The sequence below is a fragment of the Pocillopora damicornis genome, chromosome 10, assembly GCF_964200805.1.
Source record: "Pocillopora damicornis chromosome 10, jaPocDami1.2, whole genome shotgun sequence".
NCBI classification, from domain to species: Eukaryota; Metazoa; Cnidaria; class Anthozoa; order Scleractinia; family Pocilloporidae; genus Pocillopora; species Pocillopora damicornis.
In genome coordinates this window covers 21,978,189-21,990,372 of record NC_142679.1, presented here as the reverse complement: position 1 = coordinate 21,990,372, position 12,184 = coordinate 21,978,189, and the positions used below count along the sequence as shown (strand labels likewise).

Sequence of the window (12,184 nt, the reverse complement as noted above, 5' to 3'; positions counted from 1 at the left end):
AGGTCGTCCGGAATGAGTGTTTCGTTCTGTAATGAAAACCCCAATAAACTCACTCAGAAATGACTCGTTTCGAATGAATTTTACGCTGGATATTATGTGGCAACCGGTATGAACTCGTTCTTGAACAAAACTCATTCGGATATCATGTAAAAGGCCCCTAAAAGTCTTTATTCCCAGAGCATCACGCTTTGCTCGCCTGTCTGAATACTAAAAATTTCAGTATCGTTGAAGCAACAACCCACTTTTAACTGCTTCGCTGCCGCTGAAACAACGATTAGTGAAGAAAGTACATATTTTAATATATATTTTCAATTCAACGTAAACAAAAATCTTTAAACATGGTAAATATTCACTTGCGTCGGTATCAATTATTGCGTGACTAGCTTATGATATAAATGAGAGAGGGAAAACACAACGCAAAACCTGTGCTCCTGTCAAAAAGTAATACCCAGGCGTAATATAATAATCGAAACGGCTAATAAAATCATAAATAAACAAGGTAAGAGTGTTATGTTAGACTTTTTTACATTTTTTGATTTATGCTAATTAACGGTGGCGACAAGTAGGCGCACCATGTACATCCCATAGTCGCTATCAAGTAAATTTTGCCGGACTTTGAGTTCGTCTCAAGATAGAACAACACAAATACACAAGGAAATTTTTACAGTAACTTTATAACCATCCTTTGGTCTTTTAAAAGCTTGAAGCTCAGTAGATTCTATCAGATCGGTCATTGTTAAAACTGTCTTTGTTTTGATGCTACTTTTCGACATAGGAAAAGTATGTCGGACAAAAATATTCACCAAAAAAATAAATATTTCTTTGCCAGCTTCAATAGCAACAGGGGATTAAGTTTAGATAATAAAACAACGGATTATGTTCACAGAAATACCGTAGGTCTAGTACATTCGTTACATGAGGTCCCACAACTCGGGGAACATATTGGGCTACAAAATATGAAAATGGGAGAGAAAACGAAGTTTGGGCCACTTGCCACAATATTTCAAATTTGTTCGATGGATGCTGACATCCTCTCTTAAAATCTATTTCATTTTTTTCCGGCCCAATCATGTTTGGTTTTTACTACAGAAAACAGGTTTAAAAACTGGCTGTTCATACAGTTTATAATGATTTTTGATAATTATTTTCGGAACAGTGTTAAGAGGCTTTCATAAATTCGTGAGCGAATTGTTCGTCAAAGTTCAAATGTCACGTTTTTTACCCATGCATGCTCCATCAAGTCTTGCTCGTGCTGTGGTCTCTTTGTTTAATTTCTGTCATCCACCTGGTTGATATGAGGTCAAAAGAAAAACCGGCGCCAGCGAATTGCAGTACTCTTCTGAATATTTTAATCCCTATTGGCGGTGAAAAATCTTAGACAAAGTTAGAAAAATAAATGGAACAACGCCAATGTGACGATAAAAAGTTATCAGTTGTAATATTCAAGCATCAATTTCTGATATAAAAAAGGTCCTACTTTATGCTCTTTTGGAATTGTCACTTCCCGAAGTCCTCAAGTTAAACTGCTGACATTGCGAAAAATACAAATTAAAATGTGTATCTTTTAAGATAAAAATTAAAATTTGTATCCTTAACTCAGTGCTACATCACTCGCTCCCACATTACCGCTCATCGGCGATGTTCGCGCTAATTCCGCTCATCCAGGAAAAAATACATTATATTTAGCAATAATTTTCGCTCTAAGTCGGCACCTCATGGACTACTGATCGACATAACAAGAATTCGTTTGATATTCAGACACGTAACCTCTTATTTACGTGCACAATTTGAGTACAGCCGAAACGAGTCAGTTGTTATGGAGACTATTTCCAGCAGAGGGGAAATGATAAGTGAAAATGTCAATTAAAAAATGACATTTGCATTGAAAAGCTCTGAAAGAAGACGTGAAGTAACCTGGACGGGGCTTTTCATCCAACAAAATTGATATTTCTCTTCGAAGAGTTTAAGTTGTTTGACAGGTTCTTTGGTCTGTTGATACTAAGTGTTAACTTGTGAATCACCTTCCACCCCCCCCCCCCCCCCACCATTCACTTTTCCTTTATTAAAAAACGGAAATTGAAAGGATCCTTAGGTGAACAGTCTCGTGAAGGGGGGAGGGGGTGGAGGGCGCAAGTCATTCATGTACGAACATGTACGAAACTTGTACGAATGACACTTGATTACATGAAAAACCAGCTTCACCTCACAATCAAAGAATGTGACATAAATATGAGAATTTAAAAAAAAATTCTCCATCAGAGCTAACCCCAAAATTTCGGAACATCAACTTGTTTTGGTAAAACGGTCGTCTTTATTTGACGCTCAAGCGTGGGTGAACGAGGATCGCGTGTAAACAGTTTGTAAAGAGTATTTTTGACTGCCTCCTACGTCGCACTCATACGGACATAATAAGCCACAATAAACCAACACATGAAGGACATCTTGCTCTATTTTTATTCAAATTATAGGCCATTGACATGCATTAAGTATAACCACTGACAACCTCATAATCAGACAAAGGAGGTGACGTATTTTAACAAAAATTAAACTGCAGCTGTCTCATTTCGCCCAATGTTTCCCTTAAGGAGGAAAAACTTACTGTAGCTGTTCCCTGGAATTATAACGGGCGTTTTTTCTGAGGAAATGCTGTCTGTATTCTACTGTTTTGTTCTCACCGTTTTAGCTTCCCTAATACCAGAAGGACAAGGTAAGATTTTCTTATACCTAATACACACTAATGCTTAAACATGTTTTAAAGCTGTTACGTTAAAGATGGTCATAAATTGTCTTCTTAGCAGCTGCTTAAACCGATGTTTTTCAACTTCAAATTTTGCAGTATGAAAATAAGATTAGTGTTTACTTGTGACCTATGGAAAATTCAGTTATTCACATCTCTGTTTTAATTCAACCTGGTTGATGTTGTGAATGGGGTATTACTAGTTGTCTAAGAACTATTTCAAAGTTTCCTTAATCATCATATAAGTTTTTTTTATTATCTTTATCTACATAACTAAGGCTTGAAAATATTCACTTAAGCATTTCCAATTAGTACTTAAAACAATCATTTTTTTCATGTATATACCCGGAGTGGCATAAGACAACCAAATATTTTAAAGGAGGTTTTTATTTTATTTTGTACCATATTTTGAAAATGACAAAATTGAATAAAATTAAATTTCAGGAAACATGATTTCTGGGCTGAGCCAAAAGGGAAGGTTTATTTTGAATAAACAGTCATTGTCTCTACAATGATGTCCGTGAACCGCGTTTAATTTTGGACTTTTTGATCCTACACCATGGATAAAATGACCAGTGGCAGATCTTTTTGGCTGTTTGGTTTCAAAGTTGATGTAAAGGCTGGTTCCATTTTTCATAAAACGTCAATTGAGGGATTCATGTACTTCAGTGAGCGGGCAGAAGAAAGGATTAAGTTATTATCGATCCACCGCACAAAGAAAGTTTAAAATTAACCTGCGGGACAATTTCACTTCACCCAACCAAAACAGGCGATTTCGACAGAAAAATCTTCTAAATAAATTTTACGCAGTCTTGTGTGATCGTGACCGAGATTGATGGCAATGATCGAGTCATTGAGCTCCTTAGGATATTTTAGGTTCAAAATATACTTTCAGCCTTTATAGTGTACGATCCAGTACGAGTGTGCGATCATGAAGATTCCCTACTTGGAAATTCTCCACATTTATTTAAACGATCTATGTCACTACTACCGTTTTTCTCTTTTGACTGGTTGAATATATTACGTAGGGAAACTTGAAGAGGCACCTAAAGAAAATTTGTTTGCAATTAGTTAGAAGCTCCTTGAAATGGTAAAATAACTAGAAACAAGCGGGGCGGTATTTATTTTTCTTTACTTTCATAACATTACCAGAAATTCGAGTAATGGATCATATTTCAAGCCGAACAGCTTTTATAATTAAATGTTGCAGAGTACTGTACGGCGTTAAAAAAATTCTTAAATATTTAAGCTTTGCGCGAAGATAATCATCTTCCCATGCTCTGAGAAGTTAGAAAACAATCATTAAAACGGTTTGAGTTTTGAGATTTTCGAAATTAAAATTTCGGACAAATTTACTTAAATACAAAAAACCCTGAAAACAGACTCATTGACTTATTGTTTATCCAATCAAATTAGTACGTGTGGTGTCCCCCAAGACTCTATTTCAGGTCCTTTGTTATATAAATTATATATGATCTTCCTTATGCATCTAAATTAACACAGCCTCTGCTTTTTGATGATGACACCAGTATCTTTTATTCTCAGTCAGATCCCGATTATTTAGAGTCCGTTCTCAATGATGAAGTGTGAAATCTTGACATTTGGATGAAATGCAATAAGCTTTCAGTAAATTTTAAGAAAACGAGTTACATTTTTTTTAAATCGAGGCAGAAGAAACTTGGGAAATCTTTTTCCCTGTCCTTTGGAAATCAGACATTGAAACAAGTAAATGAAACAAAATTCTTAGATGTTTATATTGATTGATACATTTGACAAGGAAACTTCACATTAGCTTGGTGGCTAAACAAATCCCTAGTCAGCCGGTATAATATTTAGGGCTAGATACCATATTTCATCTAATACTAAACTTACTCTGTACTATACGTTAATTTACCCATATATCACTTACCTTATTCAACCTGGTTGTCCACGTATGTGATCAACTTAAATAGAATTTTTTTTATTTACAAAAACGTGTTGTGCGAGCTATTACCAACTCAGACTATCGAGAACACACTGCCTCCATGTTTGCTAAATTGGGCATCTAAGTTATTTTCTAAGTCAACGCATTGCAAATTCATGTTTTATTATCATAATCAACTATTGCCCCCGATGTTTCTCAAGTTGTTCCCTGAAAATAGGCAAGTACACAGTTATGATACAAGAATATCCAATTGCTATCGACCACATGAACTGTCGTACTAATCTTAAACAATTTACAATACTCTACCAAGGGCCTAAAATTTGGAATTCTCTCCCAATATCGATCACTGGTTTGACCAGATTTTTTACTTTTAAAAGAAAGATCATTGAATTTATTAATAAAATGAATCCGAATTGGCCAAGCCGCAAATCCACAACTTAATTACAAACATGTTGACAACCGAGGTGGCCTCCCCTATTAGCCTGGTGGTTTCTTGGAAATATCCTCGCCCTACAATACTGTTAAACCTGTTTAAATATTATATCTTAAGTTGCCAATAAATGGTGATGATGATGATGATGATAAAATTGTGCGAAAGCCTTTCGTAGGTCCCTTAAGAAAAGTGAAATTTTTGGTGCTTAAGCATTATCAAGCGGAAAATCAAAACGAATTGTAATTTGACGAGCCGGTTGTTATGGTGAAAATTTCCAGCAAGGTAGACCTAATGATAACTTGTGTGTAATCCCTCCCCCCTCCCTTGCAATCAACCTCTTCGACTTAACGACGAACAGAAACTGAAAGCGTGTCAAGAAAGAATTACACTCGAAGACGTTGAAAATTGGCCCCACGAAATAGCTGCAAAACTACCTCTAATGCAACAATAATTCAATTTCAACCATCAGTGATTATCATAGTTTTTTAAGAAAATATCGAGGTTTTACATGTTTGTGAAAACGAACGTCGGCGTATATATATATATGTATGTATGTATATATATATATATATATATATATATATATATATATACACGTTTATATATATGTTTCATTTTTGGTAGCCTTGTCTATTAATATAACTAAACCTTGAAATAATCATACAAACTACTCCTTCAAGTGTTAGATATAATAAATTACTTTAGTCAAATAGTTTTCCCTTTGGATAACATGAAATAACCTACACATTTACGAGGAGTTCACACATCGTTTGAATTCATTTTGCGCCTCCTGATCATTATTTGAAAGCAACAAGATGGCGAACAAATCAGAAGCGAAAGTTTACTTTAGAACCAGTAATCACATCTTTAGATCCCACGCAATCATTATGGATAAAATGACCACTGGCAGGCCTTTGTATCTTCACAACGAGAAAAATAACTTTTCGTGGAAAGTGTCTCAAAACCTAACTTATGTATTAAGACTTGGCGTTTGGTGAAATTTGGTTCCAGATAGAGGTGGTGCTGAGGTTGATTGAAATTTTTCAAATCTAAATTGAGGACTTTGTGTATTGCAGGTAGCCTTCACAGAAAGGAAGTTCTAAATTAGCGTGGGGCACAATTTTATTCTTCATACACGCACACACACACGCATACGTTTATTGCTACTCCTATAAAGGAGGAAATATTTGCCAAACAAATTTTGTGCAATCCTGTTTGATCAGAACGGAGATTGTTGAAAGTCGATTCGGTTCTAAGTTTCCTGAGTGTGAGAAGAAAAACAGAGAAGACAATCCGTATAAAAGATTTCAACTTTTTCACCGACTTAAATAAACATAGGCATGCGTGGCGTACAAGAGTTATTTTTTTGGCTGAGGAGGTTAAGATGGGGCTCTTTGTGTACCTAATGTTTCCATTTCTGTAACAGAAAAAGAGCATTATCTTCAAACGGACGAAAATAAAAACTTAATTTATCTGAACTCACACAGGTATTTTGTGGCCTATTCTCTCTATTGTTTAAATACTACTAAGCAAGAATTATATGAATCAGTGCCAAACTTACTGTTGTCTATTTCTCAGCAGTTGTTTGGTCTCGTCACACAAGGCCATCTATTCCCCGTTGGAGAGAGAGAGAGCACATTGCGTGATGAGACCAAATAACGGTTGCGAAAGAGACGACGCTTACTGCCGTTCCTTTAACAGAGATAAATTAAAATTATACGTCTACAGTTAGTTGCTTAAAAAAATTTAACGTAATTTTTCCACAAAAAGCAAACTGAAACTCTGTTGTATCTTCAATAGACCTTAACCAAAGATATATTGCGATCTCGAATAAGTGAAGATACATTGAACAAGAGAAAAGGATAAAATTTCAAAGAGGGCTCCTTGATTGGTTGTTGCTTACCTGGACTTTGCCCTCTGTGTGTGAAATGTGAGATAAAATGCAGGTTGTTTACAAGGAATTAACACGCGATTGGATTAAGTCCAAGGTAGCTAAAACGCAATTTAATACGTAGAAAAAGTCAAAACGCGGAAGAATTGTATATGAAAGATATCATAATCAGTAGCTTTTAGTTCCATGTGAAGCTTTTTCCAGTGGGGTTGAACAATGCGGTAAGAATACGTGATTAAATGCAGGTTGTTTACAAGGAAATGACACGCGTTAGAGCGAAGTCTAATTTGGCAAAATGGAATTTGATTGCTCGAATACAATTTAAGCACGTGAAAAATTGCAGTGCAATGATTAGATATGTTCTTATTGGACTTTGGACGTTGTTTTCGTGGTACGTGATGGATGAGCTATGAGTAAAGGAGCGGAAAAAACACGTTCTAACTTTAAAATGATACAAATGATGCGAACCTTTTTTATGTCAATAAATCTCGACCTTAATCGACGAGGCTCTCGCGAAGGCCACAACCATAACACTTATGTAATAAACACAAAATTTCTGGGTAAAGTCATTCTTTGTGCACGGCCCCTTGATTAAATGACATCGTCTACAAGAAAACAATACCCAAACGCTGTGGTTGGCGCAAGATATTCAAATACTATAATATGATTGTTGCGAGATAAATACCCCTAAACGCTGTGATTGGTGCAAGATATCCAAATGCTGTGATATGATTAGTGCGAGATACATACCCTGATGCGGCAATCTTATTGGTGCAAGGTACATACTCAAATGCGACGATCTGATTGGTGCTAGCAACATACCACTCTACACACTAACATACGGTTTTTCTTTTTTTCATAAAAAAATAACTTTAAAATGAATGTTTGATAATATTTCTTGAATATTAGTCCACTGGACTTTGGTAATCGATCAAAATAGCTGAGATCATCGAGAGGGAGATAAAAACTGCATCGATCAGTCGGAAGATACATCATAAACATTCGACTGGTGTTAATAAAATAATCGCAAAGCCAAAAGCCGAAGCAATAGTTTAGAAGAAACAGACTGCTTTAGTTCGAGTTTAAGAGAGGTTCTCAATACTGCACAGCAACTTTCCAACTTTACAAAATTATTTTGCAGGTAACTGCCGCAGTTTAAAATTTACTACTTTTCCTAAACCTGGCTACCGGTTGGAGAATCACACGGTTCGAACTATCGACGTTGTCAACGAGGATCTCTGCATGTTCCAATGCTACCTGGAACCTAATTGCATCAGTTATAACTTCTGTGAGATAAAACAGCTGTCTGGAAAACATGAGTGTGATCTGAATAACGCGACTATTGAACATGATGAAGACCTGGTGAAAAACGAAAGTTACATTTACCGCGGAGCAGAGGTGAGGATGAATTCTATGAGGGAAAAGTAATACTCTTTGTACGGGAAAGCTCTGATACGAAATCAAGGGATATCCTGGCCCCTACCACTAATTTAATAACCCTCTCGCAACGGGAATAAATGTAACGCGAACATCCGCGTATATCACCAACAACCTTGCGTGGAAAGAGCGCAACAAAAGCACTCGCGAACAACAAATTTAGAGTACACTCGAGGACCACGAGGGCGGACGGGTGGAATCAAGAAACGTCCAAAACATAGCCCAAAAAATGGAACTGCATGCATGAGACATACGCACACCATTGCAAGTGCGGACGACAAACACACGGGAAGAATTTGTTAGCCTGCCAAAACATCATTTTAAATTTCTCTTTTCCTTTCCTTCCTAAGAATGCTTGTAAGAAAAATCCTTGCAAGAATAACGCAACATGCCAAGCTGGGTTTACAGACAGGGACTATCAGTGTTTGTGTGTTGATGGATCTGGATTTAAAGGCCACGATTGTGATGAGGGTAAGGAATCTTCTACTTTCATTAGTATAGCTAATCACATGATTTCGAGTGAAATCTGGGATAAATCAGCACGAGTATATTTTTGAAAGGCCAACCAAATTAACCAACCCGTACGATCGTAATCTTCTGCGTCTGTTGCGCTGGTTTAACTCCTTGATAATTTTATTCAGGGCGATCGCTGTAAACTTTCATAGCTGTTTCTGGAAGCCAAACTTTTGATCAGTTGTTTGTCTTTTGTTAGATGTTTTCATTTTTGGCATTCTCCCTGAAACTCTGAATTAAAACATTGTTACTTTCTCCGTACCTGTCAGCCATTTTGTTTCGTTGTCCTTACGCAACTTACCTGTCAATCAGTTTGATTTAAACTTTCTGCACTGTTTGGGATAAATTGACGCGCTCTCAGCCAATGAGCATGCTGAAATTCTTGCATGTGCTTTATTAAAGAAACATGATGTACTGATAAGTAACAAGGTTCGCACGCTCCTCCCCTAAACTTTATTCCGTTAAGGTGATTGGGCAGACTTATTTGAAAGGGATAAGCACCATACAATCGCTAGCATCTCAATAGTTTGAAAGTTTCAGAACATCACAATAGATAGCCCTGGCTTTGAAGTTTGCGAGAAGAATGATCTAGGATAGCACAAGCTATTCAAAATACAAAAGACGATTTAAATGAATAACTGTGTTGCTGCTCATGGTTCATTTTAGAACCTGGTTCATCACTTTCATTCTGTATTGGTTGTACCCCAACTTTTTCTTTATCACGTGTAAAGTTTGAAACAGAAAACAACGGTTTTCAGTTAGCGACAGCAATATACTTCGTGGGACGCCCTTTCGCTTCTTCTTTATCTTTCAAGATTCTCTTAAAGCCTGGCTTGCATACTTTACTACCCTCTCTCAAGAATTCTTCATCATAAGTATGCCGCTGAGGTTTTCTCAAATTCAATTTCAGCCAATAGTCAAACTGTATCAATTTTCACTAGGTCAACATTACCGCTACTGTTCTTCACTTCTCTCATCCTCCCAACACCTTAAAAAGCGCCCCGTGGCCTGAAATTGTGCTTTACATTTGGTGCGTTTCCACCTCTGACATTTTGGATTTCAGTTGGTCGTAAGTGACTGAGTCAATAACGTAACCTGAAGAAAATGAAAACCTTGGTATTCTTGCGGTCGCAGGAGCTGTTTGAGCCGTACTTCAATTCTTCTATCTTCTAATGAAACCAGCTTTTGATGGCATATTCGGACATTTTGGTCCGAATAGTTTTTTAAAAATGGATGTTTATCGGCGTTCTTTACAACCGCGGCCCTGAGTAAAAGCAGTGTTGGCAAAACCAAAAGTAATCGTAAAAATTTCTTGCTAACATCATAGCTTTTATTTTTACTGCATATGTTTTACGAAGAATTTACAGTTGTTTTTACAAGTCTTGGTGAGGGTGGAACAGGGGGTCAAGACATTTCTCAATTATTCTTAAATTTTACATTGTAGTCTATTTATTTTATATTTTATGCAAGGAGCGTCCTCGATAGGGACAACTTCTGACGTTTCCTTTTATGTATCATTACATAGTAAATATTTAATTATTGTTATTATTGATATATAAGAACAAAATTAGCCTGAACCCCCAAACACCTCATCTTTTAAGCAGGTTTTTACTGTATTGGCAGAGCCAAAAGTAATTATAACAAGTTATTACTAGTATCATAACTTTTATCTTTACTGTATGTGTTTTACGAAGGATTTAAAGCTGTTTTTACAAATCTTGGTAAGAGTGGAACAAAGGGCCCGGACTCAGTTGGCAGTCACTACACAGGTCAGGATCATGACGGACAAGTTACAGTGTCCAGCGGTATTCAACTGTGGACTGTGCCGCACGCTGGTGAATACAGAATAGAAACAATAGGAGCCTCAGGGGGGTACAGTGAGGACAGTGTCATCAACGGAGGGAGAGGGGCGCGGATGATTGGAAACTTTATGTTGACCAAAGATGAGATCATTCGTATACTTGTTGGTCAAAGAGGGCAAAAAGCGTATTATAACAAAAAAAATGGCTCGGGCGGAGGAGGTACATTTGTAGTAAGAGGAGACAACAAGCCTTTGATCATAGCCGGAGGTGGAGGAGGAGTTGTTAAAATGACAGAACAACATTCGGGATGTGATGCGTCCATAAACACAACAGGAAATGCAGGGTATAACTCGCCATTCCTGTCAGGAGGAAGTAACGGAAATGGAGGACAAACTGATAAACCGCACTCTGGTAGGTGAAGAATTTTCTATTTATAACTGCTGAATTTTTTTTTGCATCCATCAGTATTTCGAACAAAGAGGTGGTGCTTGTCGCTCAAATTTGGATTTTTTTCAGAATTACTAAAAACCATAATCTCTTACGTTGCTAATGTCAACTGTAAATCTCTTGATTCTAGGTAGTGGCGGCGGCGGTGGCTTTTACAGTGATGGAGAAAACTCAGATATATCTTATGGAGGGGGAAAGGGAGGTAAAGGATTTCTGGCCGGGGGAGAGGGGGGAGCACATCAGGGTGGGTTCGGAGGTGGGGGTGGTTATCGTTTTACTGGTGAGATACCTGGAGGCGGTGGAGGGTACTCTGGAGGAAGTGGAGGTGCGAATAAAGATATTTCCTGTGGGGGAGGGGGAGGTTCTTTCAACAACGGAACAAATCAGCAAAATGAATGTTGTTATAATACTGCTGGACATGGTAAAGTGATCATTACATTTCTCCATTGAAATGCATGGCAGCACTTTCCTTAGCGTGTAGTGGTAATTCTGTTTTGAAGCGCTAATTGATGTTTCTTTTTAAACTCAATTGCTTTTAATTTTTTTGGGTCATTATTTAGATTTTGTTATTAAGCCGTGTTAATGCAAGACAAACAGTGCAACTTGTGGCGTTTATATTTGAGGTTAGAATTAAAATTCACAAAAAACGTTTTCTAGAATAGGTGAGTTTGTGAATTTTTACTAACCTTACTTTCTACCCGGGGGGGATGGGGGGAGGGATGGGGAAAGGGAATGGGGGGAGGAATTGGGAAGGGGGGCTGGGGGGAGGGATGGGGGTTGAATTAAGCATGGCGCGTACGATCCCAGTTGTATGACGCATGAATATTTAGCTGATGGAAAATAGTGAACAACAAATCATCCCACCTCTTTATTCACACAAATTCGTACGCGTTAAAAGCATACAAAATTAGGGTGAGGCAAGATAATAGTTTATAATCTCCCGGGTGAGGAAAATTTTTAGCCACAAATTTCTTTCACTATTTTATTTTCCCTATATTGT

General features: G+C 37.2%; 1 protein-coding gene across 1 annotated transcript; it reads left to right on the top strand.

The window, feature by feature from the left end:
• The first annotated feature begins 2,578 nt into the window (after positions 1–2,578).
• On the top strand, positions 2,579–11,858 carry LOC113671401 (uncharacterized). Its single transcript, XM_089185484.1, has 5 exons — positions 2,579–2,707; positions 8,127–8,383; positions 8,773–8,893; positions 10,630–11,152; positions 11,319–11,858. The coding sequence occupies exons 1-5, from the start codon at positions 2,644–2,646 to the stop codon at positions 11,632–11,634; spliced, it is 1,281 nt and encodes a 426-aa protein (XP_089041610.1). The 5' UTR covers positions 2,579–2,643; the 3' UTR covers positions 11,635–11,858.
• The last annotated feature ends 326 nt before the right edge of the window (positions 11,859–12,184 follow it).